Genomic DNA, 27,943 nt, shown 5'->3' with positions numbered 1-27,943 from the left:
TTCAAACGGGCACTGAAAACTCACCTATTCATCAAAACGTACCCTTCCCTAAGGGTTCTCCGACCTCTTGCCTGTTTACATCATGCTATCTAGCCACCACCCACTTGCTTGCACCTCTTGTAATCTGTATGTCTCCCCTTCCTACTAGATTGTAAGCTCCTCCGAGCAGGGCCCTCTTCCCTCCTGTTGTCAAAGCCCTCTACTCTTTACATTTCACTCACAGCTCTCCTATACTCAAACACTCAGTGACCATCTTCGTCCGCATACTCATCTCCATCACTGACCTCAAGCCTCTTATAGTATATTGATTGAGTCATCACTACATATATTCAAGCTGTAATGTGTATTGAACTGTGGCGCTCTTTATCTGTACGCTAATTTTGTTATTTCTTCTATGTTATGCCAAATTTTGTCTCCCTGTACTGTTCCTTTGTACGGCGCTGTGAAACACTTGTGGTGCCTAATAAATAAAATAATAATAATAACTAGTTTAAGGGAGATTATAATTGGTAGTAGAATTTTGCACAGTGCCCCAATGAGGGGGCTTGTCATGCTCCACCTAAAGGGCGTGTCTATTTCCATATATGGAGAGATTGTGAAAAGATACTGTCAACATGGCACCTAGAAGCATGGGAGTGTATTGCTACATCTGAGAGGGATCTTTTAAAATGACTTATATCCAAATGTAGATGAGCCCCAAAGCAGTTAATAAGAGCTACTATACTTGGTAAAGTGCTGGGAAATGGTGCTGATGATTCAATGTAAATGTATCTATCTCTCAGTCCTTTTTTCCCAAAAATGTAACAGCTACCCAATGTGTGCTAGGTGAAATGAGGGAGATGGCAAGACTAATGAGGGAGAGAGGGAGACTGCTGATATATCAGTGAGTCTCCTGCAGAATGCAGGAGGGTAGGTAACTATGATGTAACAGTATAATGTGTGCTAGGTGACATGAGGGAGCTTAGTAGACTAATGAGGGAGAGGGGGAGATTGGCGCTATGTCAGGGAGTCTCCTGCAGAATGCAGGAGGGGAGGGAACTATGATGTAACAGTGTAATATAGGCTAGGTGACATGAGGGATATTGCTAGACTAATGAGTGAGAGAGGGAGATTGCTGTCATGTCAGGGAGTCTCCTGCAGATACAGGAGGGGAGGTTACTATGATGTAACAGTGTAATGTCAGCCAGGTGACATGAGGGAGATTTCTAGACTAATGAGGGAGAGAGGGAAATTGCTGCTATGTCAGGGAGTCTCCTGCAGAATGCAGGAGGGGAGGTAACTATGATGTAACAGTGTAATGTGGGCTAGGTGACATGAGGGAGATTGGTAGACTACTAAGGGAGAAAGGGACATTGCTTCTATGTCAGGGAGTCTCCTGCAGAATGCAGGAGGGGAGGTAACTATGATGTAACAGTGTAATGTGGGCAGATGTAATGTTTTACAGATGTAAAAATACTGGCTAAGGTTTTTGCCACAAGATGAAACAAGGTTAAGGCATCTATGATTCACCCAGAACATTCTGGATTTATGCCAGGAAGATCCAGAACCCAAAACCAGAGATGTTTATTCTGCCATTTGCAAAGGGACCAGAACCTCGAGACAGTGGCCTTGGTGGTGTCCTTGGATGCCACCAAGGCCTTTGACAACGTTGACTGGAATTACCTATTGGCAGTGCTCTAGAAGCTTGGGTTCGGACTACGTTTTATGAAATGGATCCAGATGCTCTATGCCTCTCCACTTGCAAGGGCATCAATAAATGGATATATATCAGATACTTTTGGACTAAACAGAGGAACCCGGCAGAGATGCCCTCTATCGCCTGCGTTATTCTCTATTTCAATAGAACCGTTAGCTTGCAGAATATGATCAGACTCAAGTTAAGGGAAAAACGATCAGTGAAATTATAGATGTCGTAGCATTATATGCTGAAGATATGTTGATCTTTCAACAAGAGGGAATTTCCATCAGGTTATGCTAGACTTAGTAAACAGTTTTGGCGTAGTTTCAGGATTACGGATCAACTGGGACAAGTCAAGTATGCTTCATAGATCTGGAAAAATACCCAAGGAACATCGAGATTTATAACCACTCAAGTGGACTCTCAAGATTAAATAATTGGGAGTATGGATAACTCCAAATCTGCATAAATATGTAGAACTAAATGTCGAACCAGTTGCATCTGGGTTTAAGGAAAAAATACATATATGGAAAAAACTGCCAATAACTGCTACAGGGTGTATTAATATGTTCAAGATGATTAAACAACCAAAGTATCTGTACATATGGCAAAATTCACCTGAATATATCCCCAAAGCAGTATTTACTGCCATAGAGAAAATTATATAATCCTTCATATGGAAGGATAAACAGGCAAGTGTGGCAATAAAAACCTTATATAAACCAAAGGAAAGAGAGGGCTTGCCCTTCCAAATCTTAGGAATAACTATATGGCATCACAATTGGCATTCATACAAGAATGGGTTATTAATGAACTAGATCCCTCCTCTTCTCACAGCACTTTTCTTGTATTTCAACTACAGCTCTTACTCTTCTACAATCTATACCTGCATCTATTCTCATTCACTTCCTTATATCTCGGCTGTATTGTGTACTAAGAATTGTGCTTTAATTGTGTTATGTCTAGTTCTGTGTACCCTGTACTGTTCTTTTGTGTTCTATATGTACAGTACTAGCTGGTGCAATCATCATGTGGCGCCGATGATTGGCTGCCTGGGTGCTGCACAGCTCAGTAATGATATGTTCCCCATGTCTGTGTCCCTCATTAGAGTACATCTAGTATATATATCAGTACTGTTACTGGCTGTGCAATCACCATGTGGCGCCGCTGACCGGCTGCCTGGGTACTGCACAGCTCGGTAAATATGTTCCCCATGTTCGTGTCCCTTATTAGAATGCATCTTGTGCATATCTGTATGTGTGATGTACATCTCTACTGCCATTGTTGCCTGTTCCTTGTACTGATAACCCTTTCTATTGCAGTATGTGCATTGTTATTTTTAATGTCTGTAAAGCGCCTTGAGTCCTGTTGGAGAAAGTGCGCTATATAAATAATACTTACTTACTTACTATATTAGCCCTCCTAAAGGAACAGGTGGGATGATAGGAGTCTCCACTACATTTTCTGCTATCAGGGCATCCTTAAAATGGAATCCCCCCAATGCTTCAGCAACTAGCATTAGTCTGGAGATATGTGCTGGAATGGACAGGATTGGAAACTGAATCCCCAATTTGGTTAAATATATTGAACTAGATAAGCTGTCCTTTGATAACATATGGCATAAAAAAGGTATAACGGAGATACGGCAACTATATAATAATGGGCAGCTCAAGTCATTCAGTCAATTTCAGAGTGAATATAATATATCAAATAACCATTTTTTTTAGATATCTGCAGCTGAGGCATGCCATACATAGACAGTTTGGAGGGCTTACTTTAGAAATGTCTATATCACCCATTAAAATGATGCTACATAATATGAGCAAGAGAGGGCAGGTATGCAATGATATACCAATATTAATATAAACCAGCATCCTCAACTGTTAGATCAGTTAAAAATCAAGTGGGAAGTGGATATACTATAGGCTCATTATCAATGGAAAATTGGAAAAGTATAGTGGGTTTATTAAGATATGCTACATCATGTGTCAGATAACAGCAGATTAATTTTTTTGTTCTTCAGAGAGCATATCGTACCCCGATGATGCTATATATAGAGCCGGTATGAGGGATAATACTAGATGCCCAAAATGTGCAGAGGAGGAGGCGGGGTTCTGGCATTTAATATGGGAGAGTCCTAGGGTACAATTATTCTGGGAAGAGGTATGGAATGATATTAGGATCACTGTTTACAATATTGTACAATCGGGCCCTAGGGTATTTCTATGTGGGCTAGGATTAGGAGGAGATAACTCAGCACAATTATATCAGTACATTATCAGTTTGACTACTTTAGAAAAAGTGGTGATAGCATGTACCTGGTTCTCGGTAAATCAGCCCAAAATAATTAAATGGAGAAATTTAGTGAAAGATGTGTGTCACGTTTCGTGAAGCACCAGCTGGAGTGTAACGGAGGCTGGGTGCTTTGATATAAGGTTGTTGCAACGACAGAAGGGAGTGAAGCAATGAGATAAAATAAACATTATTTAATGAAGATACTGCGATACAGGTTATGAATAATGGCACAATAGTAATACTGTAGTTTGAGAGATGATAAAGTCAATAACATACAATACTTTATTGAAGAGATTGATGATGCTTGATAATTGGGAAGAAGTATTGGATGATTGGTTGAAGAATTGGATGATTGAATTAGGGTTGGATGATTGAATGAAGAATTGGATAATTAGTTGAGGAATTGGAGGATTGGATTAGGGTTGGATGATTGAATGAAGAATTGGAAGATTGGATGAAGATTGGATGATTGGAAGAAATGAAGAAGGATTGGTTGGTGGAGTCCAAATGATCTTGCTGAGTAGGATCATGGCTTCAGAACCAGTATTGATCACGGAGAATGACCGCCAGGAAAGAGGAGAAAGATAATACCCCTTTGGGGGGCTAACCTTGTCCAGTCCGTATAGGCGGCAACAGGTTCCGTGATGGTGAGGTATAGCAGTGAGACGGTCAGCAGGAAAAAGGAATGACTTCACCGGAGGCGCAGGAACTGTAGTGAATGCTACAGACAGCCAGGAGAGCTCAATGATGTGTGTGGATCGACATCATTGTACTGACTGCCGGTCTTGCCCAGCAAGTCAGTATTTGAAGGGTGAGCTGCGTGCTGATTGGTTGCTGTTTGACAGCACTGAGTGGAGCCGCGCAGCATAGGTAGTTGGATCCCAAAAGATGGCTGCCACCTGAGAAGGCGACAGAAACCAGCTGGCGGTGATTGTGCACGGATGCGCTGCTGCCGGCGTTTCCAGCCAGAAGCCTGACCAGACACAGACCCATTATGGCGGCTCATGTCTCACGCCACCCGGACCCCGCATGGCACTGGAATACACACCACCACTGTCACCTGACGGTGACAGCGCAAGAGCATGCACACTACCAGCATGGGGCACAGCAGCGGAGGTGAGCGCCAGGGCAGGAGACACGCTGATATAGGTCCTAGGGCTAGGCACAGCACAAGGGAACTGGGTAGCAGCCATGGTGGTCCTGACAGCACCCCCCTTTTACGAGTGGCCCCAGGACACTCTTTGGGCTTGGTTGGGAATCTCCTATGAAAGTCTCATATCAATTTGGGAGCATGTACCTCAGAAGCATTGGTCCGGGACCTCTCCTCCGGCCCATAGCCTTTCCAGTTGACTAAGTACTGTAATTGTTTGTACCGGAATGCGGGCCACTTCATATTCGACGCCCCTGTGAGTAAAAACTTTAGGAGATTTAGGAAGAGCAGCATAAAACTTGTTTAGTACTTATGGTTTAAGCAATGATACATGAAATGAATTGGGAATCCTTAGATAATTTGGTAATTAAAATTTTTAGGCAACTGGATTGATGATCTGTGTTATCGGAAAAGGACCGATAACACGAGGTGCAAATTTCATTGAAGGAACACAAAGACGTTCCGAGTAGACAGCCATACCTTGTCACCCACTCTCAAAGTGGGAGCAGCTCTTCTTCTTCTTCTGTCAGCAAACTTTTTATACTTCTGTGAAGCTTTGGTCAGTGATTTCCTGACTTTCTTCCAATGTTGGCGAAGTTGCTGGAGGGTTAAAGCTACCGCTGGCACAGATGTTGAAGGTAGCCGCTGGAAGACAGGAACCCTAGGATGGAAGCCATAGTTAACAAAGAAAGGAGTAGAAGAAGAAGACGAATGGTACTGGTTGTTATGCCCAAATTCGGCCCATGGCAACACCTCAACCCAGTCATCTTGGGAGGAGGAAACATGCAAATGAAGAAAAGTCTCTACATCCTGGTTGGCTCTCTCCATCTGGCAGTTAGATTGCGGATGGTAGGCTGTACTAAAAGTTGAATTTTAAGAACTTTACATAAAGCTCGCCAGAATTTTGCAACGAATTGTACACCTCGATCTGACACGATTTCTTCAGGTAGCCCGGTAGATCTCTTTGATGAAAAGGCTTGCTAACTTCGGAGCTGAAGGTAAACCCCGTAGAGGTATGAAGTGAGCCACTTTAGAAAATCTGTCTATGACGACCCATATGGTGGTATAATCATCAGATGATGGAAGGTCGGTAATAAAGTCCATTGACAAGTGAGTCCAAGGCCCCTTTGGAATGGAAAGTGGCCTCAATGGACCTACTGGAGCTAAATTGGAAGATTTATGTTGGGCACAATGAGGACAGGAAGCAATGTATTCCTGAACATCCTTCTTTAGAGCAGGCCACCAATACCTTCGAGAAAGGAATTTGTAGGTCTTCTGAACCCCTAGGTGACTGGAGAACTTGGAATTATGGGCCCAACGCAGAATCTGCTTCCTTGAACTAGGTTTAATAAAGGTTTTACCTGGAGGAACTGGCACTTGTACAGTTGTTGCAGCAAAAGCGAGAGGATCAATAATTGGACTTCCTTCATAGGCTTTAGACTCCTTCTCAGTTTCCCACGACCTAGACAAAGCATCTGCCTTACGATTCTTCGCTCCAGGAGAAAAAGACAATTTGAAATTAAATCTGGAAAAGAACAATGCCCATCTGGCTTGACGAGGATTGAGACATTGAGCATTTTTTAAATAAAGCAAATCTTTATGATCAGTAATAACATTGATAACATGAATTGCCCCCCTTGATAGCTAACAGTTCTTGGTCCCCTATGGCGTAGTTCTGTTCAGCCGGGGAAAATTTTTTAGAGAACAAACAACATGGATGCAACTGTCCATCAGTCTTAGTCTGGGAAAGCCCTGCTCCCACGCCGATGGCAGAGGCGTCAACCTCCAGAGTGAAGGGCAGACTGACATCTGGTTGAGCCAAAACTGGTGCAGAAATGAATTTTTCTTTGAGTAGCAAAAAGGCATTAGAAGTCTCAGAATCCCATTTGGAGGGTTTGGCACCTTTGCGAGTAAGAGCAGTTATTGGAGCAACAATAGTAGAAAAGCCTTTGATGAATTTTCTATAATAATTTGCAAATCCGAGGAACCTTTGGACCCCTCGGAGAGTATGAGGACGAGGCCATGACTGGATTGCTTCCACTTTAGCTGGATCCATTTCCAGACCGGAGCCAGATACAATGTACCCTAAGAAGGGTATGGATGGAACCTCAAAAATAAATTTTTCCGGTTTGCAGAAAAGGAAATTGATTCTGAGGCGAGAGAGCACTTCTCTGACAATTTCTCTGTGTTTTTGAAGACTATTGGCGAATATCAGGATATCGTCGAGGTAAACTACCACATGTTTGTACAGCAAATCACAAAATAGTTAGTTCATGTAAGACTGAAAAACCGCTGGGGCATGACAAGATATTCATAGTGTCCATCTCATCTCCCTCACGAATGCGAATGAGATTGTAGGCTCCGCAGAGATCTAATTTCTAAAAGATGGTTGCCCCTTTGATTCTGTCAAAAAGTTCTGTGATGAGTGGCAGTGGATACCAATTTTTGATGGTAATTTCGTTTAATCCTCGATAGTCGATGGAAGGCCGTAACCCTCCATCCTTTTTCTTGACAAAAAAGAAACCAGCACCGGCAGGTGAAGATGAAGGACGGATGAACCCTTTGGCTAGATTTTCCTCTATATATTCGGACATAGCCTGAGTCTCAGGCAACGACAAAGGGTAAGTACGACCCCGAGGAGGGTTTTTCCCTGGTATCAGTTCAATAGAGCAGTCCCATGGACGATGAGGTAATTTGTCAGTAGCCTTCTTACAAAATACATCAGAAAAGTCTTGATATGGGGTAGGTAACCCTTCTGGAAACTGAAGGGAGACTTGACGTGTAGGTGCCATAGATTTGAGACATGATTTGATACAGGTGGCACCCCTTGCTTGAACCTGGGATGTTACCCAATCGATACTGGGATTATGGGTACGTAGCCAGGGGAGACCCAAAATGATTGGGTAGGAGGATTTGGGAATGACAAAGAACTGTATTTTTTCAACATGTAGCAGTCCAATTTGTAAAGTTAATGGTTGAGTTCTTAAAGTGACAGTCTCTCCTAATATACGACTCCCATCCACAGCGGTAAGGTACACTGGACGCTGGAGGGGGGTAGTAGGCAGACGCCAACGTTTGACAACATCAGTGGTGATGAAACTCTCTGCTGCTCCTGAGTTGAGAAGAGCTGTCAACTGTCTGAACTGATGTTTAACTTGTAGAGAAACTTGGAGAATACAGTCTTTGTTATTTGGAGAGGTGATAACAACCCCTAACCTGCCCTCTCTCTTACAGGTTAGGTTCTGGCGTTTCCCGGATTCTTAGGACAGGAATCGACGGCATGCTGGGGATCAGCACAATAGAGACAAAGGCGCTCGTCATGACGACGTTTACACTCAGCTGGAGTCAATTTGAAGCGGTTGACCTGCATAGGTTCCTCCGCTGGCAATGAAGAAGGTTTAGGTGCATGAAAAGCTGGATTGGGAGTGACCCGGTTTCTCTCTTGATTTCTCTCTATGAGTCTTAGGTCAATCTTAGTACAGAGAGAGATCAGATCTTCTAGTCTGGAAGGCAGATCTCTTGCCGCAAGCTCATCTTGCAGGGGAGATGCCCAATTGAGAGCAGAGCCGGTAAGGAGGGATATCACATAAGTTACTTTGGTTCGCTCAGTAGGAAAATATGAATCTTGAAGCTCAAAATGAATTTCACATTGGTTAATGAAACCTCTACAGTTTTTTGGATTGCCATCAAACTTGGTTGGAGTAGGAAGTTGTAGATGAGCAATGACTCCTGTCGTTGGGGACATGGGTCTAGGCGATGGCGCCGGTGTAGCTAGTGACCCTTGGCCCTTTTTTCAGACCCTGGAGGGCATGAATGACTTGCTCCTGAGCGGCCACCTGTTGATCCAGGCGAGCCGCCAGTTGTTGTACTGGAGCAGTTACTTGCTCCTGACCTGATGCTGGATCCATGGAGTCAGTACAAACTGTCACGTTTCGTGAAGCACCAGCTGGAGTGTAACGGAGGCTGGGTGCTTTGATATAAGGTTGTTGCATTAACGACAGAAGGGAATCGTTGAATAGCTGTACATTGTCATAAGCAGTGGTATAAAACTGTGTCTACATTATTACATTTAGTGTACGCCGAAGAGTTAGTTAAACCCATTAAACTGCAACGATGGGGAGATAAATATCCCCTGTAAAATATTAAAAAAAAAACATGTCTTTGTGGGACGTGGCTGATATCGTTTTAGTGGAATACAATAGTGTTTTTTTTTTAAAAAAATTCATCTAGGATGGGGAAGCGCGACCGCCACTTGGTGATACCCGTTTGGAATTGGCCAGTATAATAAGGCTCTCTTAGTATTTGATAAAAATAGGTTATAGCTCTTCTGGACTAACCCACATTTAAAAGCGCTCTATCATGTTGGTTATCCCAATCAGCTGCACTTAGATATTTTATCACCTTATTGGTGTAATGTTGGGCTTGGAGAAAGGCTAGATTACATGGTGGTAAGAAGTCATAGCAGGATTTTGCTTATACATAAGTTAGTGTTTTTTTTTTATTCTTGATTTGTAAATTGTCTGATGGAGTGTAATCTCTGGGAGCTCCATGACTGAAATGGATGTGCTGCCTAGCCATGTTGGAAATGATCATTGCCCAAGAAAGGGAGATGTAAAGAATATAGGTTATGTAATTTAGCATTGCTGCGTATTGTGTGCCATGTGGACCATGTTGACATAAGAAGAGGATTTTCCAATACCTGTGTAGGTAACTCACACTTGGATAGATGTAAAAGACAAAGTTGAGAGTTGGAAAAAGTTGTTGTTCTAAGGTATAATTAGCATATTGGTTTTTGTGATGGATCCAATCTTTAATTTATCTGCAATCTGCATATGGCTGCTTGATTATATAATTCAGTGTTTTTCAACCACTGTGCCGTGGGCTGTTCTCAGGTGTGCCCCCAGATCTAGAGATGCCCAAACCAGTTTACAGCCACCACCAGTTCAACTGTTATTTACTGGTCTCTTCTTTTCATGGTAAGGGCCAATGTATTTATTTTTGTTACCTGTGGGGACCAGTGTGATTTTTTTTTTTTTATATGGGGGCTAATAGGTTTGATTGTTTTTTCCTGTGGGGGCGAATGTGTTTTGCCCTGTGGGGATCTCATGGTGTGCCTTGGCAAATTTAAAATATTATTTAGTGTAAAAAAGGTTGAAAATCACTGATATAATTTAATGTTAGGGAAGTTGATCCCTCCCTCTACTCTGGTTCTCTGTAATATTTTTAGGCTGATCCTCTGTCTTTTTTTGGACCATATCAAATTTCTGAAAAGATCTGTAATTTTTCTTTCATCAGATAGAGTAAGAGTAAGTGGGCGAACTTGTAGAGGATAAAGGAGTTTTGGGAAAGTAATTAATTTAATCAAATTGGCTCTACCCAAGTATGATAGTTGTAAATGTTGCCATCCCTCTAGTTCCGCTCCGATTTTTGTAATAAGTGAAGTTATGTTTGTATAGCAAAGATTATGGATATTTTTGGTTAGTGTAATTACTAAGTACTGTATCTGGGAGTGGACCCATTTTAGTCCTCCAAAAGAGGTGTCCGGTTTATACTGTATGGATGGCTTTCCAGCGCTAGAGCTTTTGACTTTGAGAGATTTATCCTAAACCCTGAGACAAGGCCATATTGGTGAAGAAAGTCGAATAAAGGTTTTAGGCTAGTTTTAGGATTAGAGACAAATATCAACAAGTCTTCCGCAAAAGCTTGCAATTTCAGTTCCTGAGATCCAATTTTGGTTCCCTGCAGGGTCGTCCATTGTTGAAGATGGCGTAATAGAGAGTCTAATGCTATGTTGAATAACAAAGGTGACAATGGGCAGCCCTGTCGTGTACCCTGCTGTACCCTGCTGCATTGTTAAGGATTTGCCGAGAAGACCATTGACCAACAGCCTAGTAGAGGGATTGTGATATAAATATTTTACTAAGTTTATAAATGAAAGTCCAAAATCTCTATATTCTAGGATTCTGAAAAGATATTCCCACAGAATTTTATCAAAGGCCTTCTCGGCGTCTAAACTCAACAAAACGGTGGATGTGGCAATGTTTGGTGAGGAGGCTATTGCTGCTATGGCTGATAGAATTCCCAAAACTAAATGATGATCTGTTGTAAAACCTAATTGGTGTGAGGTTAAAAGGAGGAGTAAGGCAACTTGTTATCAAATATTTCTTGGTATAGAGAGGTAAGTGTTGGGATATTATCAGTCTTTAAGATTTTATAGTAGTTAGCGTTTAATCTGTCGGGACCAGGAGCCTTATTCAATTTTAGGGATTCAATAGTAAGTAGGATTTCCTCTTCCGTGATTTTATCATTTAAACTATCCCTTTGTGATGTTGTTAGTCTAGGTAAACCTATATTTTCCAAGAAATCATCAATATCCTTCAAGTTGGGTTTGCTAGATTTGTAAAGATCCGTGAAGTATGACTCTAGTGATTTTAAATGATCAGAGTGAGAAGTGAGGACTGACCCAGATTCTTGATCACGTAGTTTTGTGATATAGCATTTTTTCGTTGGTTTTTGGCCATAAAGGCCAATAATCATCCCGACTTGCCACCCCAATGGTGATATTGATTTCTCATATAGTCTGTTTTTAATTTAGCTTCACGCAACAAAAAGGCTTCAAGTAAACCCTTGTCTTGAAGATATGTGATCTTATGGTCTTCAGTTGTATTTGCTAAGTAACGTTGATGTGAGTTACGTAATTTACTGGTTAAAACCTGTAACTGTTCCTTTTTTTCTTTGTTACTTTGTTTGTTTGTAACTGCTTTCGATGTCTCCCAAAACAAGACCACATTGTCCCAATGAAATAAAAGGTTTAAAATGTTTTATTTAGTTTTATTAAGATGTGTTTCTCTGTCTGAGCTATACAAATGTAATGTTTGCTGCAATGCGGGCTGTGACTATTCACAGGTGGTGATCGCAAAGTCCGGCGCAATATGCTGCATCCCAGCAAACATTAACATGGCTGCATTCAGTGGCATACCTATGGTCCCACAGAACCCGTGCTGGCGGGATTTGCGGGAATCGCTGCTGTCAGGATGATGCTGCACCGGGTACAGTCTGACTTAGCAGCAGACACATCATTGGGGCACTTACACAAGGAGGGAGTCGAGACTGGATGGCTGCCGGAGCTGCGTGGCTGATAGGCGCTGACTGACTGTGCATATACAGGGCCACATCAATCATCCGCGCAGCCGGGCCTGCTACTGCAGGCTGAGAAAAACTGCTGTAATCTCCCTCCTCCCTCTGTGTAAGTACACTATGGGCCCTGAACCAGGCAGGGCACCGCTGATTGAAGTACCTCCTCCCTCCGTGCATAGGCATTTGCGGGGGGGTAATGTCCGCTACCCCCTCACACTCACCTGCCACCCCCTGCACGTAATCCATAGGTGCAGGTGGCATCCATAGGTGTGGTATTGGGCACACCCTAATATCATGCACCACCTCTCACAAACTGTCAGGTTATGTAGCCAAATAATGTCCCCAATGGCGCCCGGTCAGGCATGAAATACTGCCCAGGTTAAACATGGATGTGTTCCATCATCTCGGCTATGTGATGCGATGATGCTCTCTCCACCATGGCCTGTGTTTGGCTGGTGGCAGCATTGAGTCGGCCTGCTACCACACAGTAGGGATGGCCATCCCTACCACACAGAGTGGTCAGCAGCCAGACCACAGCACCCACACTGCTTTTGCTCGTAAGTTACCTGCAGGGGAGATTTAGGGGAACAGCTATTAGTTACCTCCTTTGGTTCGGGAATGGCAAGCTTGTGAACTGGACCATTTTTTGGACTTCAGGCAGAAGGTTCAACTGGCTAGCTGCATTCGGACATTACCTGCCTGAGCTGGTGCTGCTCCAGAACCATTTGATGCAGCTGCTTGACCATTGACAATGTAGGGGAGACTCTGGGCTCCAAGCAGAATTTGATGGCTTCATTCTAGGTCACTTGGTTCTGGAGCAATTGGTGATCGAACATCTAAAACTGCTACAGTATGTCTATGGATAAAATAAATAGGGCTTAATATAACTGGTCCTGGTGGTCTGATTCTCACTGACTTAGGAAGAGGGGACACTTCCCTTTTGGGGATACTAAGCCCACGCCCATGTGGCCTCCCACTGGCAAGTCTATGAACGACTGGTGGTTCTGAATTAGCAGGTCCATAATAGTCTAAGGGAAAATGGGGTTCTGGGGTAGCTACAGACACTTAGCTTTCAGGAGTTTAATTCCTTGAGAAATGGCAACCAACCAGAACTCCTCCATTGTTTGTCCAATATAGCCTATAGGGAAAATGAGTCCCTGATATCTCTGAATTGGCCACATAAAACCTTGTCATATGAAAGAGAGGGATCTTTGGTTTTGGTAGCGCCTTACTCTGAAGTTTTAGGACCCCCATTTCAAAATGGGATTGAACCTCCACAACAGTCGTGCTAGACATGCCCATGGGTGGTGCTAGACAGTAGACACACCCATAGGTGTGCGCAGACCATTTTATTAGTGGGTGCACAATTGGATGGGAATGTCTACCCCCACCTACTGGGCATGTCTATCACTGCCAACTGGGCGAGTCTACCCCCCCTTCCCCTTACTGGACATGTCTATCACCGCCTACTGGGCATCAATGCAAATAGGGAATTCTATTACAGTGTACAGTGTTGGATGACACTCACGCAAATGATTAATAATGGCAAAAGCTGTAATACTGGGAGGAATTTAAATTTTCATGTTAATGAAATGTGTTTTGGGAGGGTTTATGTCTGGTTACAGTAAATTTGTTTGGTATGTTTTACATTTAATGTCCTGATGGGAGCATTCCAGAAATGTAGGATAATACATTTTTTAAACTTCTCACGCTTCTTCAGTACAGATTATGCACACATATTTATATAAAGAAAAGGGGTGATTGGAGTGCGCAACCTAATTGTCTCTATGGTCATGTATATGACATGTACCACCCAGTTTGTCCAATCAGTACTCAGAAGTCCTTTCTGAAGGTATTTTCTGTATGTCCAATATTGAATTTGTTTGCAGTAATCATGCGATTTTCATTTTTGAAAAAACTTTTTATTTCAAAAAGCAAACCGACGCGTTTCGTCTTTACGACTTCATCAGGGGTACAACCGATGTATGATTATATAAATGACAATCCATACAGCAGGTATTGCCGATTGAAGTTGATTTAAATGTATCAATAGGTATTGAAGGTATAGCCAACCTTTTATAAAAAGTTGGATATTCAAAAAATGGTGGTGGATCTATTTTGGATGTTCACAATTGGAGGGTGATTAATCGGTCACCAGTTTAGATCAATATAGTACTGTGGGTGTGGCCCACCTTTTAACAGATAGTTGGATATTCGTTGGTTTGTGGGTGATCAATCGGTCACCAACTTGGATCAGGGACTCTTCCAAATGAATACCTCCTCCTCGCTCACTCTGGTGTATCATGACACATATTTATATATCCACATTCACATATATCCACAAATATGATTCTAAATTCTAAACATAAATATATATTCACCCTGCCTCACCCCACTCCCCCTTTTTATATTCACCCTGCCTGCCCCCACTCCCCCTTTTCCAGGCAAATAGTGCTTTGCTCACCAAAGTGAGTCCCTCCTAGTCCAAACATGTCCAGTGACCAGTGGCCGTGCAGACAGTGCAGTTACTGCTGCTGCTGCAGTGGTGGACACACACAGACCAGTCACGACCAGTCTGTGTGTGTCCACTGCTCCAGTAGTGACTGCACTGTTCACACAGTCAGAGTGACCCAAGCTGCAGGTTGGGCTAGTCTAGCTAGCAGCACTAATATACTTACTTTAGTTAACCCTTAAGTTCATAGTTACCTACCCTCCTGCATTCTGCAGGAGACTCCCTGAAATATCAACAATCTCTCCCTCTCCCTCATTAGTCTAGAAATCTCCCTCATTCCACATAGCCCACATTACACTGATTCTATGTGCCACGTTCACAATCTCTCCATATACAGTATGGAACTAGACACGTCCTTTGGGAGGAGCATGACACACCCCCTGAATAATCTCCCTGAAACTAGTTTTCAAAAGTAGGCAAGTATGCTTAAGTTGCAGCCTGACAGGTCGGGCCAACACCGGGCATTTCCTCCTAATTGGAGGAGCACACATGGCAGAAACAGCTTCAGTCCTCCGCCTTCCTCAGGCAAGTTCAATGCACGCCGGCACACAACAGGAGGGAGAGATAGAGAGCGTGGGTGGGCCGGCTGATGGGTGTGACATGGCATGGTGCATGTCTACTGTCTGGGGAGCAGCAACATCAGGCACCGACCCATCAGTGGCGTTCATGACGCGGGAGGCGGCGTGGCGTCGGTGTGTGCATTAGGGGGTGCCTAGTGCACACGCCTATGAACACACCCCTCCAGCGGTACAATGTGCTGCGCACGCCTATGGTTACATGGTTCTATTTTGGGTGGCGATTTGCTACATTAAGCAGTTACGGGCGGCCGTATTGTGGTGTGTCACATTGTGTAATGGGCATTGCGGTGTGTCGCATAATGTGTAATGGGCATTGCAGTGTGTCACATAATGTGTAATTGGCATTGCTGTGTCACATAATGTTTAATGGGCATTGTGGTGTATCGCATAATGTGTAATGGGCATTGGGGGGGGGGGGGGGCATTATACATTTTGCTATGGGGCCCGCAAAGTTCTAGTTACACCCCTGTAACCGCGTCTCCTGGTAACACTCTGTGTGTGACTATGAGACATCCCGCTGGTCACCTGATGGACTCACCGGTAGATGTACGCCTTGCTGAGGATGGCTTCCAGGCGGTTGTTAAATTCAAAGAAGGCCATATACTGTGAGGAAAGTAGAGAGAAAATTAATCAGTGCAAAGCGAGCAGTAGTAACGTGCCAGGAAACACCACCATACTCACTTTCAGTAACCGTGGGATACGCAGGATGGATCGGACGCCAAACTTAAAGTACAGAAGATCTAGCGGGAGAAGCGAAATGATGTCCATCTACACATAACAGAGGATACTCGAGATATAGATTATGCCCTGTATTGTTCCTTTGTACGGCGTTGTGAAACACTTGTGGCGCCTTATAAATAAAATTATAATAATAATAATATAGAACCTCGTATAACATATACAATTACGGAATATAGTTACATTGCTTGGGGGGGGAGGAATCATTAGACACAGGAACAAGGTGGTATAGTCCACATCCTCCCACCTGCTGCCATCTGTGAAGATGACCAGCCATACTGCTATTATCTCCAGAGAGATTTTGAAAAGGAGATCACAATTTGTACAGGGCCAGCTAAAAATACATACTGCCCCACTTAGTGCTATACTAAATGTCTCCACTGTAATAGTACAGCGATATGTGCAGCAGTCTCCGCTGTAACAGTACAGTGCTTTGTGTGTCGTTGTGTCTGCTGTAACAGTACAGCATTATGTGCGGCAGTCTCTGCTGTTACAGTACAGCGCTATGTGTGGCACTCTCTGCTGTAACAGTACAGCGCTTTGTGTGTAGGTGTGTCTCTGCTGCAACACTACATCGCTATGTGCGGCAGTCTCTGCTGTAACAGTGCAGCGCTATGTGCAGCAGTCTCTGCTGTAACAGTACAGTGCTTTGTGCATCGGTCGGTGTCTCTGCTGTAACAGTACAGTGCTATATGAGGCAGCCTCTGCTGTAACAGTACAATGCTATGTGCGGCAGCCTCTGCTGTAACAGTACAGTGCTTTGTGTGTCGGTATCTCTGCTGTAACAGTACAGCACTTTTTGTGTCATTGTCTCTGCTGTAACAGTACAGCGATTTGTGCGTTGGTGTTTCTGCTATAACAGTACAGCACTATGTGTGTCAGCCTCTGCTGTTACAGTACAGCGCTATATGCGTCAGCCTCTGCTGTAACAGTACAGCACTATGGGCCTTATTTTGGTTCATTCTTTCTGACAAAATCTTTCTTAGATGGACAAAACCATGTGCACTGCAGGGGGGGCAGATGTAACATGTGCAGAGAGAATTAGATTTGGGTGAGTAATTTTGTTTCTGTGCAGGGAAAATACTGACTGCTTTATTTTTACACTGCAATATAGATCTCACTTTGAAGTAAAACCCCACCCAAATCTAATTCTCTCTGCACAAGTAACACCTGCCCCACCTGCAGTGCACATGGTTTTGCCCATCTAAGAAGGATTTTGTCAGAAAGAATGAACCAAAATAAGGCCCTATGTGTGGCAGCCTCTGCTGTAACAGTACAGCACTATGGGCCTTATTTTGGTTCATTCTTTCTGACAAAATCCTTCTTAGATGGGCAAAACCATGTGCATTGCAGGTGGGGCAGATGTAACATGTGCAGAGAGAATTAGATTTGGGTGGGGTTTTACTTCAAAGTGAGATCTATATTGCAGTGTACAAATAATGCAGTCAGTATTTTCCCTGCACAGAAACAAAATTACCCACCCAAATCTAATTCTCTCTGCACATGTTACATCTGCCCCCCCCCCCCCTGCAGTGCACATGGTTTTGTCCATCTAAGAAGGATTTTGTCAGAAAGAATGAACCCAAATAAGGCCCTATGTGTGGCAGCCTCTGCTGTAACAGTCAGCACTATGTGCAGCAGCCTCTGGTGTAACAGTACAGTGCTTTGTGCGTCAGTGTTTCTGCTATAACAGTACAATGCTATGTGCGGCAGCCTCTACTGTAACAGTACAGCGCTATATGCGTCAGCCTCTGCAGTAACAGTACAGCACTATGTGCAGCAGCCTCTGCTGTAACAGTACAGCGCTATGTGCGGCAGCCTCTGCTGTAACAGTACAGCGCTATGTGCGGCAGCCTCTGCTGTAACAGTACAGCGCTATGTTCGGCAGCCTCTGCTGTAACAGTACAGCACTTTGTACGTCAGTGTTTCTGCTATAACAGTAGAGCGCTATGTGCGGCAGCCTCTCCTGTAACAGTACAGTGCTATATGCGTTAGCCTCTGCAGTAACAGTACAGCCTTATGTCCGGCAGCCTCTGCTGTAACAGTACAGCACTATGTGGGGCACTCTCCGCTGTAACAGTAAAGCACTATATGCGTCAGCCACTGTGTGATGCATTCATTGATGTAGTGTAAATTTGCCGCCAGGGTAGTGTCATTTTGCCGCCTGTGCCTGAACATCAGGGGATGGGTCCAACCAGAGAGTCACCTTGAACCTTTCGGACTTGATGTAGTTTTCCCGCATATCTTTTTTAATGGTCTATGAAGAAAAAGATGAGAGAAGGAGAAATAATTGGATATAACGGTGGTAACTAGCGCCATACAGCGGACAGGCAGCTGCGCACTACCACAAGTAGTCACCTAGCGCAATACAGACAGTCTAACATGGGAGATCCTGTGCTCACCAACACGTGCTCTGCAATGTAATTCTCTGCTTGAGGCAGGAGCACAAACATGGCCGTACCCACGTCAATCATAATCATGATGTAAATTTTCTCCTATTCTTACTCTATTGTGCAATATATCTATTATCTATATATCTCACACTCACTATTACACACTGCATCTGGGAAATATATCTCGCATGTGCTACATCTGGGAAAGATCTCACATTCACTAGTACACACTACATCTGGGAAATATATCTCACACTCACTATAAACACACTACATATGGGAAAGATATCTCACACTCACTATAAACACAATACATATGGGAAATATATCTCACACTCACTTTTACACACTACATCTGGGAATTATATCATATATCTCACTATTACACACTATACCTGGGAAATATAGCTCACACTGGCCATTACATACTACAGTACATCTGGGAAATATAATGTGTCTCACATGTGCTACCTCTGGGATATATCCCACACTCACTATTACACACTGCATCTGGGAAATGTATCTCACACTCACTAGAACACACTACATCTGGGAAATATATTTCCCAGATGTAGGGTGACATTCTATGGGATGAGAGTTTTTCGCACGTCAGTTTTTCACCCATTATCGCACTTTTTTTAAATTGCTATTTTGCAGTGGATTCGCATATTTAATGAGGTGCGTGTTCCGGCAAGAAAAGTGCTATGTAGTGCGATAATGGGCGAAACATCTAAAACTTGCCACCACACCAAATATTCACAAACCTCCCCTAACATGTATTAAGCTGTTCTGCTTCTATTAGCTGGCGATATATCCACAAATCCTGGCCCTGATTGTCACAAGCGGAGGATTAGATGGATTTGTGTGATGGTCAGGAACCACACTAGAAGTAGCAGAGATGGGGTTATATTGGGCAAGTTTAATAATAGACGGTTTCATGAAGGTACATTGATACTTCTCAAGGTACAAACAGTTCTCAAATACTTCTTTGAGCAACTAAATAAAGAAAACTTAAGATCTTGCAACTTGCAATATAACTTGGAAAAAGTTCCGGAGGTACTAGGCGTGAAGAGACGTGAGGTTAACGGAGTTGATTTTCCATTGGAAGAAGAATGGACTGGTGGTAGAAGAAGAGAAGGTGGCACCTCTGAAGAACAGGAAGATGATGGGTGAATGGGATGATAGAGACTGTTGCCGGGTTACTGAAGATCCGACCAGGGGATGGCGATGGTTAACTGAGTACTGTGCTTAAGCAAAGAATGGGCAGGCTGGATTGGTACACAGACGCAGAGACTGAGGTGCCAGGGAACAGGAACAACACTTCCCTGAATGATAGAATGATACCAAGCAGGATTGAGGGACCAAATGGAGCCAGGAGTCTAAGATGCTGACGGACAGAAATACTTTTTACACTGACGTTGGTCAGCTCTTGACAGCCTCCCTAAGGGCCTTATTCTGCTCGATACGGTGGGACCGTATAAGGGGCGGATCGGGTTTTTTTTCAACTGCGCATGCGTAGCTTTCGCAATGCGCAGGTGCGGCGACCTCACACCGCTCACGGACGGGTCTCTCCGTGCGAAAAAACCTGTCCGCAAGAGCACGGTCATTGTGGGCGGCATGGGGGCCTTTTTAGGGGAGCGGCCGGAATAATGAGGAAAACTGGGCGTAAACATGGGCGTAAACAGAGGTGTGCAACAAAAATGTACACGGGGGTGTGCACCAAAAATGTACGGTGCTACAACCGCTCGATTGGCGAACGCACCGTGCATTTTGGGCCAAAAACAGGCGGATGCCAAAGATAGCTCCAGACCACCCCTAGAGATACCGCATGAGAGAGGACGCCTGGGTCTGCTAATTAACGCTGATTACTACACCTGAATGTAATAAGCAATGCTGCAGCCTATTAAGTGAAAACCATGATTTCACTACCTGCAAGCCACACACAGCCCTCAAACACATTGGAAGCATATCTTTCTACACTTCTCTACATGTAAAGGTTGGTTTAATTTTCGGTAATATTCATTCTAAGACCTGCTTACATATGTCAAGGTAGTTATTTTATAAACATCTACACCCATTCAGTAAGTGTTTTTGTAAACTTAAAAAAGCAGGACACTCAATTCACAGAAGTCGACATGTGTCAACTTTTTCACTGTAACACCAACTTAACTTTATTTAAAAGTAAAACCAATGTGGGGACACATAGATAGTGATTAAAATGCAACATTAGAACATAATAAATATACATGTAATGAGGGTTAAAATGTTGTTTTATTAGGGTGTTTATTAAGGTACACAATTGAGTTAATAGAAAACAATTATTGAATAACAGTTAGAATAATTAATTGTCTTAATTATAGTTGAAAGGCAAGATTTTCAGAGCCATATATGTGAAGGGTATGCCACCGTGCACGGACGTATGCTCACTCTCACGATCGGTGACACACACTGAGTTTTCCATTGAAAAATGGCGAGACCCGTCCATGCACTGTGGCGTACGCTCAGATATACGGAAGATGTCGGTGTGAAAACGGACGAGACCCGTCCGTATACGGTGGCGTACGCTCTGTTGTACGCCAGTTAACGGTGTCTAAGAGGAGGCCCGTCCGTATACGGTGGCGTACGCTCAAGTGTACGCCACTCCCCATTGTCAGTGTTTGTGACCGTCCGTATGCGGATGTTTTGTGGGCGGACTTACGCTAGGGAGATGGTGGCGCCGGCTTCCGCATGCCGCTGGAGCCCTGCATGCCGGAGCCTGCACACCGGGAGTGTCCTCCTCAGCCCGCACCAGCAGCCCCCTAGCCACCCAAAGCCTGCTGCCCAGGACCCGCCGCAATACATGAGAGTCGCCGGCGAGCACGGAGGGGTGAGTAAGAGACCCGCTGCGTGCCGCCAGCGGCTCTCCTGACACTAATCACCTGCCACACTCACATTCAGCTGAGTCAAAACAATATAGAAGTCTAGCCAACCTCATAAGTGTCACATGTATCCATTCACCCTCCAAGTCACTTAAATGTGCCTTACTAATCGCACTGTTTGCAATAAACTAATATCAGTCCACAACCTCTTCAACTCTGGAAACTTCAATCTGCTGGCTATTACAGAGACTTGGCACAAACAATTAGACACTTCCCACACACCTCCACGCCTCCGGTATTCTGCAGGAGACTCCCTGACATAGCAGCAATCTCCCTCTCTCCCTCAGTAGTCTAGCAATTCCCCTCATGTCACCTAGCCCACATTACACTGTTACCCCATAGTTACCTCCCCTCTTGCATTCTGTAGGAGACTCCCTGAAATAGCAGCAATCTCCCTCTCTCCCTCATTAGTCTAGCAATCTCCTGTTGGAAAGCAGCGCTCAGCGTCCTGTCTCCACATTCCCTAGTAATAAGCAGCCTACAGACTGCTTTGTCCCCCTGCAGCCACCATAGCTAGTAGGGAGAAGCCATCAGCGTCCTCATCGCTGACATCACCCTGAGTGACAGCTTGCATAGCCAATTGCAGGACAGTATTCCCTGACCCTGCTGTTAGACCCGTCCATGCACTGTGGCGTACGCTCAGATATACGGAAGATGTCGGTGTGAAGTGAATATAGTGTGTGCTCCGACCTCCATGCGAGTAGTTTGCTCCATGTGCACCGGAGTGTGAAGATAGCAAGTCCTGCTGTATTCCCCGCTGCCAGCGCATCTCTTACATGGAGAAATACATCCATCACTGCTGAAGCGTTACAGGGAGAGATTCCGGCTGAGACCCTTACAAGCGTAAACCAGTCATTAACCCTGCATAAGCTGAACGGATCAGATAAATAACAATCTGTGATCCCTGCATCAGTTATATTGCCTCTGAAGTTAACCTCTGAAGTACCGTTGTACACTGTGTGCTTCTCATTCAAATAAATCTTAAGCTGGTTAAGTCTTTCAAGTGTGTCGTCTAACAACCATACAGCACAATTATATAAGATACTCTGCCAATAGGTTATGGGCCCAGCACGCTTCCGCTGCGCCACATGCTGCAAAGATTAACCCCCTAAAGACCAAGTGGTAGCACAGTACATAAAAGAACACAAAGGAATTATTTCTGAAGTGACATTTGTGAAAGAGTTAACGAAAATGCACAGCACAGTGCATAGCATGAACTTTCCTAAACTCAAAGGCTCAGAGAACTACACTACATGGAAGTTCGCTATGGAAATGCAGCTTAAAAGGGAGAAACTATGGAAGGTCACAATAGCCCCAGGAGATAGTCCAAACCCAGAAGAGGTAGACAGGGCCATCGGTACGATAGGCCTGGCTGTGGAGCAGCATGTTTATTCTACAATCTGTGGGAAAGAGTCCGCTAAGGACATGTGTACATATGGAATAAAGGCCTGATGAGGAGGATAAGCTTGAGACGCACACTATATGGAACAAAGTTGAATGCATGCAAGGACATGAACGATTACATCGATAAAAACCTATCGATAGCTCAGCAATTGGCATGTGTAGGGGCAAAAGTGGATGAGGAAGAAGTGGCGATGGTAATGCTGCAGAACTTAACAGAAGAATTTGACTTCCTAGTTGTCGCACTAGAGTCGAATGAAACCAAGCTTACAACCGAAGTTGTGAGGGCTAAGCTACTTCAGTTACAATAAAGAATCCACAAGGATGCCATAGCTGAGGGTTCTGCCTTAGTAGCAAAGGGTGCAAAACCTAAGAAATGCACATTCAAATGTTATGTGTGCCACAAAGTAGGGCACAAGGCTTCAGAATGCAGGATGAAGAAAACTAGTGGTACGCACAAGCGATATGACAAGAAGAACGAGTCAGCACTGAATGTAGCAGACATGCCAAGAAGGGATTGCTGGTACATGGACTCGGGAGCCTCTAGACACTTCAGCTGCAACAAGGAGTGGTTCAATTCTTTGACACAGTGTACACCCACGACAGTTATAGGGATTGGTGAAAAGGTCCTTACTGCATCAAGTGTTGGAACAATCACAGTGGGACAGACAGTAGTCACAGATATCCAAGATGTCCTGTACGTGCCAGAATTGGGAAACCTTATCGCTATCAGCGTACTCGAGGCGAAAGGGTACAGAGTTCAGTTTGCAAAGGGCAGGTGTATGGTGCATAATGAAAGAGGGACTGTAATTGCTTCAGCAACCCGATGCAACCAACTATACGTCCTAGACACAGAAGAATGCATGGCTTTGGCAGCCTCTGTTGAAAGCGAGTCGATGGAACTCTGGCACAGACGTTTGGGACACGTAGGATACGACAATGTCCAGAAATTAGCTGATGGGATGGCAACAGGGATCACAGTGAAAGACACCGAAAGACCTGTGTCTCGCGAGTTGCATAAAAGGCAAGCAATCCCGCAACCCATTTCCCAAGTCAGCAAGTAGAGCGGAATCACAGCTAGCTCTTGTGCACATGGATGTCTGCGGACCAATGGAAGAGGAGTCAACCAGCGGTTACAGGTACTTCATGAGTCTCATCGATGATGCCACAAGGATGACACACGTATACTTCATAAAGAAGAAAAGTGAAGTGGTCAAGAAAATTGTGGAGTACAAGAACCTAGTGGAAACTCAGACAGGCCTAAAGCAAAAAGCCCTGAGATCCGACAATAGGGGAGAGTACGAAAATGAAGAACTAACTGACTTCCTCAGAAAACATGGCATAAAGCATCAGCTGACGATGGCCTACACGCCAGGAACAGAATGGCGTAAGTGAAAGGGTGAACCGAACGATTGTCGAAAGAGCACGAGCAATGGTAAATGATGCTGGCCTGGAGAAGAGTTTTTGGGCAGAAGCTGTATCTACCACAGTGTACTTGAAAAACAGAACACCTACAAAGGCCCGTGAAGGGAAAGACCCCCTTAGAGGCCTGGTCCGGGAAGAAGCCAGACATCAGTCATCTCCGCGTGTTTGGGAGCAGAGCTTATGCGCATATACCAAAGGAGAAGAGGAAGAAACTTGATCCGAAATCAAGACAGTGCATACTGCTAGGCTATTGTGAGGAGAGCAAAGGGTACAGGCTCTGGGATGCAGAGAACAGACGTCTTCTGAAATCAAGAGATGTGATATTTCAAGAAACAGCATCACCCACAAAAGCAAAAAAGCAGGAAAAGCAAGCACTAGTAGAGGTGTGAGAAATAGAAAGCGTGCCTGAAATGGAGAATACCGAGGAGGGAAGCGAACCAACAAACAGGGCTTCCGTAAGAAGCAACAAGGGCATACCAGCCAGAAGATATGATGAAGAGTATGCGAACATTGCCTTCAGTGAACCTCAGAGTATTCAAGAAGCGAAAGCGTGCAGTGATTGGGCGAAATGGAAATCTGCAATAGACACAGAGCTATCAGCACTGAAAGAGAACAACACTTGGACCATCGTAGATAGGCCAAGCAACCGCAAGACAGTCAAAAACAAGTGAGTCTTCTGCAAGAAGTTAAATTCGGACGGAGAAGTCGCCCGTTACAAAGCCCGCCTTGTTGCTAAGGGATACACTCAGAGATCCGGAATTGACTATGGGGAGATATACTCACCAGTTGCAAGGTATAACACTCTTAGATTAGTAATTGCAGTCGCCACCTTACAAAACTTACTGCTATACCAACTGGACTTCGACTCAGCGTTCATGAATGGAGAACTGGCTGAAGAAATCTACATGGAATCGCCAGATCATTACAATGAGGATGAGCTCCAGACAGAGAAGGTGTGCCTTCTGAAGAAATCGATATACGGCCTAAAACAGAGCGGTCGGTGTTGGTACATAAAATTGGATGCAGCACTACTTGAAATGAACTTTGTTAGATCGGAGACTGACCACTGCCTCTATCACAAAACCCTGGGAGAAAAGTTGTTCATCATAGCAGTCTATGTGGATGATATACTAATAGCAGGTCAAGAAGATCACATCGCAGGTGTGAGGGATCAACTAAAACAAAGATTCAAGTTGAAAGACCTAGGCCCAGTCAATCATTTGTTGGGAATGAAAATTGTTCAAGACTTGCAAAAGGGAACAGTCACAGTCGACCAACAAATGTACGTCGAGGCAACGATTTCGAAGTATGGAATGGCAGACTCCAAGCCAGTGAATACTCCTATCGACAAAAGTATCAAGATGACCAAAGCTATGTCACCAACCACACAAGAAGAGATAGAGGAAATGCAAGATGTTCCCTACAAGAACGTGGTTGGAAGCCTTATGTATGCAAGTATTGGAACCCGCCCTGACATCACTCATGCAGTCAGTCGGGTGAGCCAATTTGCAGTGAATCCTGGAAGGCAACACTGGATCGCAGTGAAGAGGATTCTAAGATACCTAAAAGGAACAAGTCTTCTGTGATGCTGACTGGGGAGCAGATGAAGATGACCGACGTTCCCATACCGGCTATCTATTTACATTAGCTGGAGCGGCAGTTCGCTGGGCGAGTAGAAAGCAACCAACAATTGCCCTTTCAACAACTAAGGCCAAATACATGGCTCTTACAGAGACATCTAAGGAAGCGCTCTGGATCAAAGAGACTTTGTGTGAATTAGGCCTACTCTATGAAGAAGAGACTATCAGCATCGCATGTGATAACAGGGGAGCAATAGATCTTTCCTGTAGTACCAAGCACCATGGACGGTCAAAACACATCGCGATCAGACACCACTTCATCAGAGAACTAGTGGAGAAAAAATCCATCAATGTCCACTACATAGCAAGTGAAGAAAATGTCGCAGAAATGCTTACAAAAGGACTGTCGACAAACTTGTTTAAATCCAAAATGTGTTGATTTGAAGTTTTTTGATGTTTTGTGTGTTTTTTCTCTCTAACCATATTTTTCGGTTACAGGTATAACCAAGGACAAAGTATTGTATTATGTTCTTTTATGTAGCCGAAGACAGCCTGGAGCAAGGGGGAGTGTTGGAAAGCAGCGCTCAGCGTCCCTTTCTTCACATTCCCTAGTAATAAGCAGCCTACAGACTGCTTTGTCCCCCTGCAGCCACCATAGCTATTAGGGAGAAGCCATCAGCGTCCTCATCGCTGACATCACCCTGAGTGACAGCTTGCATAGCCAATTGCAGGTCAGTATTCCCTGACCCTGCTGTTAGAGCTTCCTCTCCTTGTCAGGAAGTGATATAGTGTGTGCTCCGACCTCCATGCGAGTAGTTTGCTCCACGTGCACGGGAGTGTGAAGATAGCAAGTCCTGCTGTATTCCCCGCTGCCAGCGCATCTCTTACATGGAGAAATACATCCATCACTGCTGAAGCGTTACAGGGAGAGATTCCGGCTGAGACCCTTACAAGCGTAAACCAGTCATTAACCCTGCATAAGCTGAACGGACCAGATAAGTAACAACCTGTGATCTGTGATCCCTGCATCAGTTATATTGCCTCTGAAGTTAACCTCTGAAGTACTGTTGTACACTGTATGCTTATCATTCAAATAAATCTTAAGCTGGTTAAGTCTTCCAAGTGTGTCGTCTAACAACCACACAGCACAATTATATAAGATACTCTGCCAATATCTCCCTCATTTAACCTAGCCCACATTACACTGTTACATCATAGCTACCTCCCCTCCGGTATTCTGCAGGAGACTCCCTGACATAGCAGCAATCTCCCTCTCTCCCTCATTAGTCTAGCAATCTCTCTCATTTCACCTAGCCCACATTACACTGTTACATTTTTGGGGAAAAAGGAATGAGAGATAGATAAATTTACAATGAAATATTCACCACAATTTCCCAGCACTTTACCAAGTGTAGTATCTCTTACTAACTGCTTTGGGGCTCATCTACATTTGGATATAAGTCATTTCAAAAGATTCCTCTCAGATGTAGCAGTACGCACTCATGCTTCTAGGTGCCATGTTCACAATTGCTTTTTACAATCTCTCCATACAGTATATGGAACTAGACACAACCTTTGGGTGGAGCATAACACGCCCCCTCAATGGGGCGCTGTGCAAAATTCTATTACAAACTATAATCTCCCTGAAACTAGTTTTCAAAAGTAGGCAAGTATGCTCCAGGCCTGGTAACAGTAAAGGAGGTGGAGTAGGTATATTACTGTCCCAGGTGTGCACATACACAGTCCCACCACTGGTTACTTCACTTACATTCACATCATTTGAAGTTCACTCTATCAGGGTTTTCACCCCTTTCTCGCTGCATGTCGCAGCTATCTATCGCCCACCTGGGCTTCCCAAACAACAATTTCTGGAAGATTTCTCTGCCTAGCTCCCACACTTCTTATCTTCTGACATCTCCACCATCATCGTGGGCGATTTCAATATCGCTATTGAAAGCCCACTTTCTCCTCATGCCTCCAAACTCCTCTCTCTAACCTCCTCTCTCGGCCTCTCCTAATGTAAGTAAGTAAGTTTTCTTTATATAGCGCACTTTTTCCAACAGGACTCAAGGCGCTTTACAGACATTAAAAATAACAATACACATACTGCAATAGAAAGGGTTATCAGAACGAGCAAC

At 44.2% G+C, this 27,943-nt stretch overlaps 1 protein-coding gene across 3 annotated transcripts in view; it reads right to left on the bottom strand.

Annotated features, from left to right (window-relative positions):
* CNGB1 (cyclic nucleotide gated channel subunit beta 1) overlaps positions 1–27,943 on the bottom strand; it is a 141,212-nt gene that overhangs the window by 35,601 nt on the left and 77,668 nt on the right. For all 3 annotated transcript variants that reach the window (XM_083164819.1, XM_083164820.1, XM_083164818.1), the window contains exons 9-11: positions 18,295–18,345; positions 16,032–16,118; positions 15,889–15,953 (exon numbers count right to left, since the gene is read on the bottom strand). In XM_083164819.1, coding sequence (XP_083020945.1) covers positions 15,889–15,953; positions 16,032–16,118; positions 18,295–18,345 — 203 coding nt within the window. The remainder of the gene's footprint in view (positions 1–15,888; positions 15,954–16,031; positions 16,119–18,294; positions 18,346–27,943) is intronic.

This window comes from Crinia signifera, chromosome 11 (genome assembly GCF_055691185.1).
Source record: "Crinia signifera chromosome 11, ASM5569118v1, whole genome shotgun sequence".
In the NCBI taxonomy this organism is placed as follows: Eukaryota; Metazoa; Chordata; class Amphibia; order Anura; family Myobatrachidae; genus Crinia; species Crinia signifera.
Note: the sequence above shows the minus strand (reverse complement) of the source record. Positions and strands in the feature narration are given on the sequence as shown.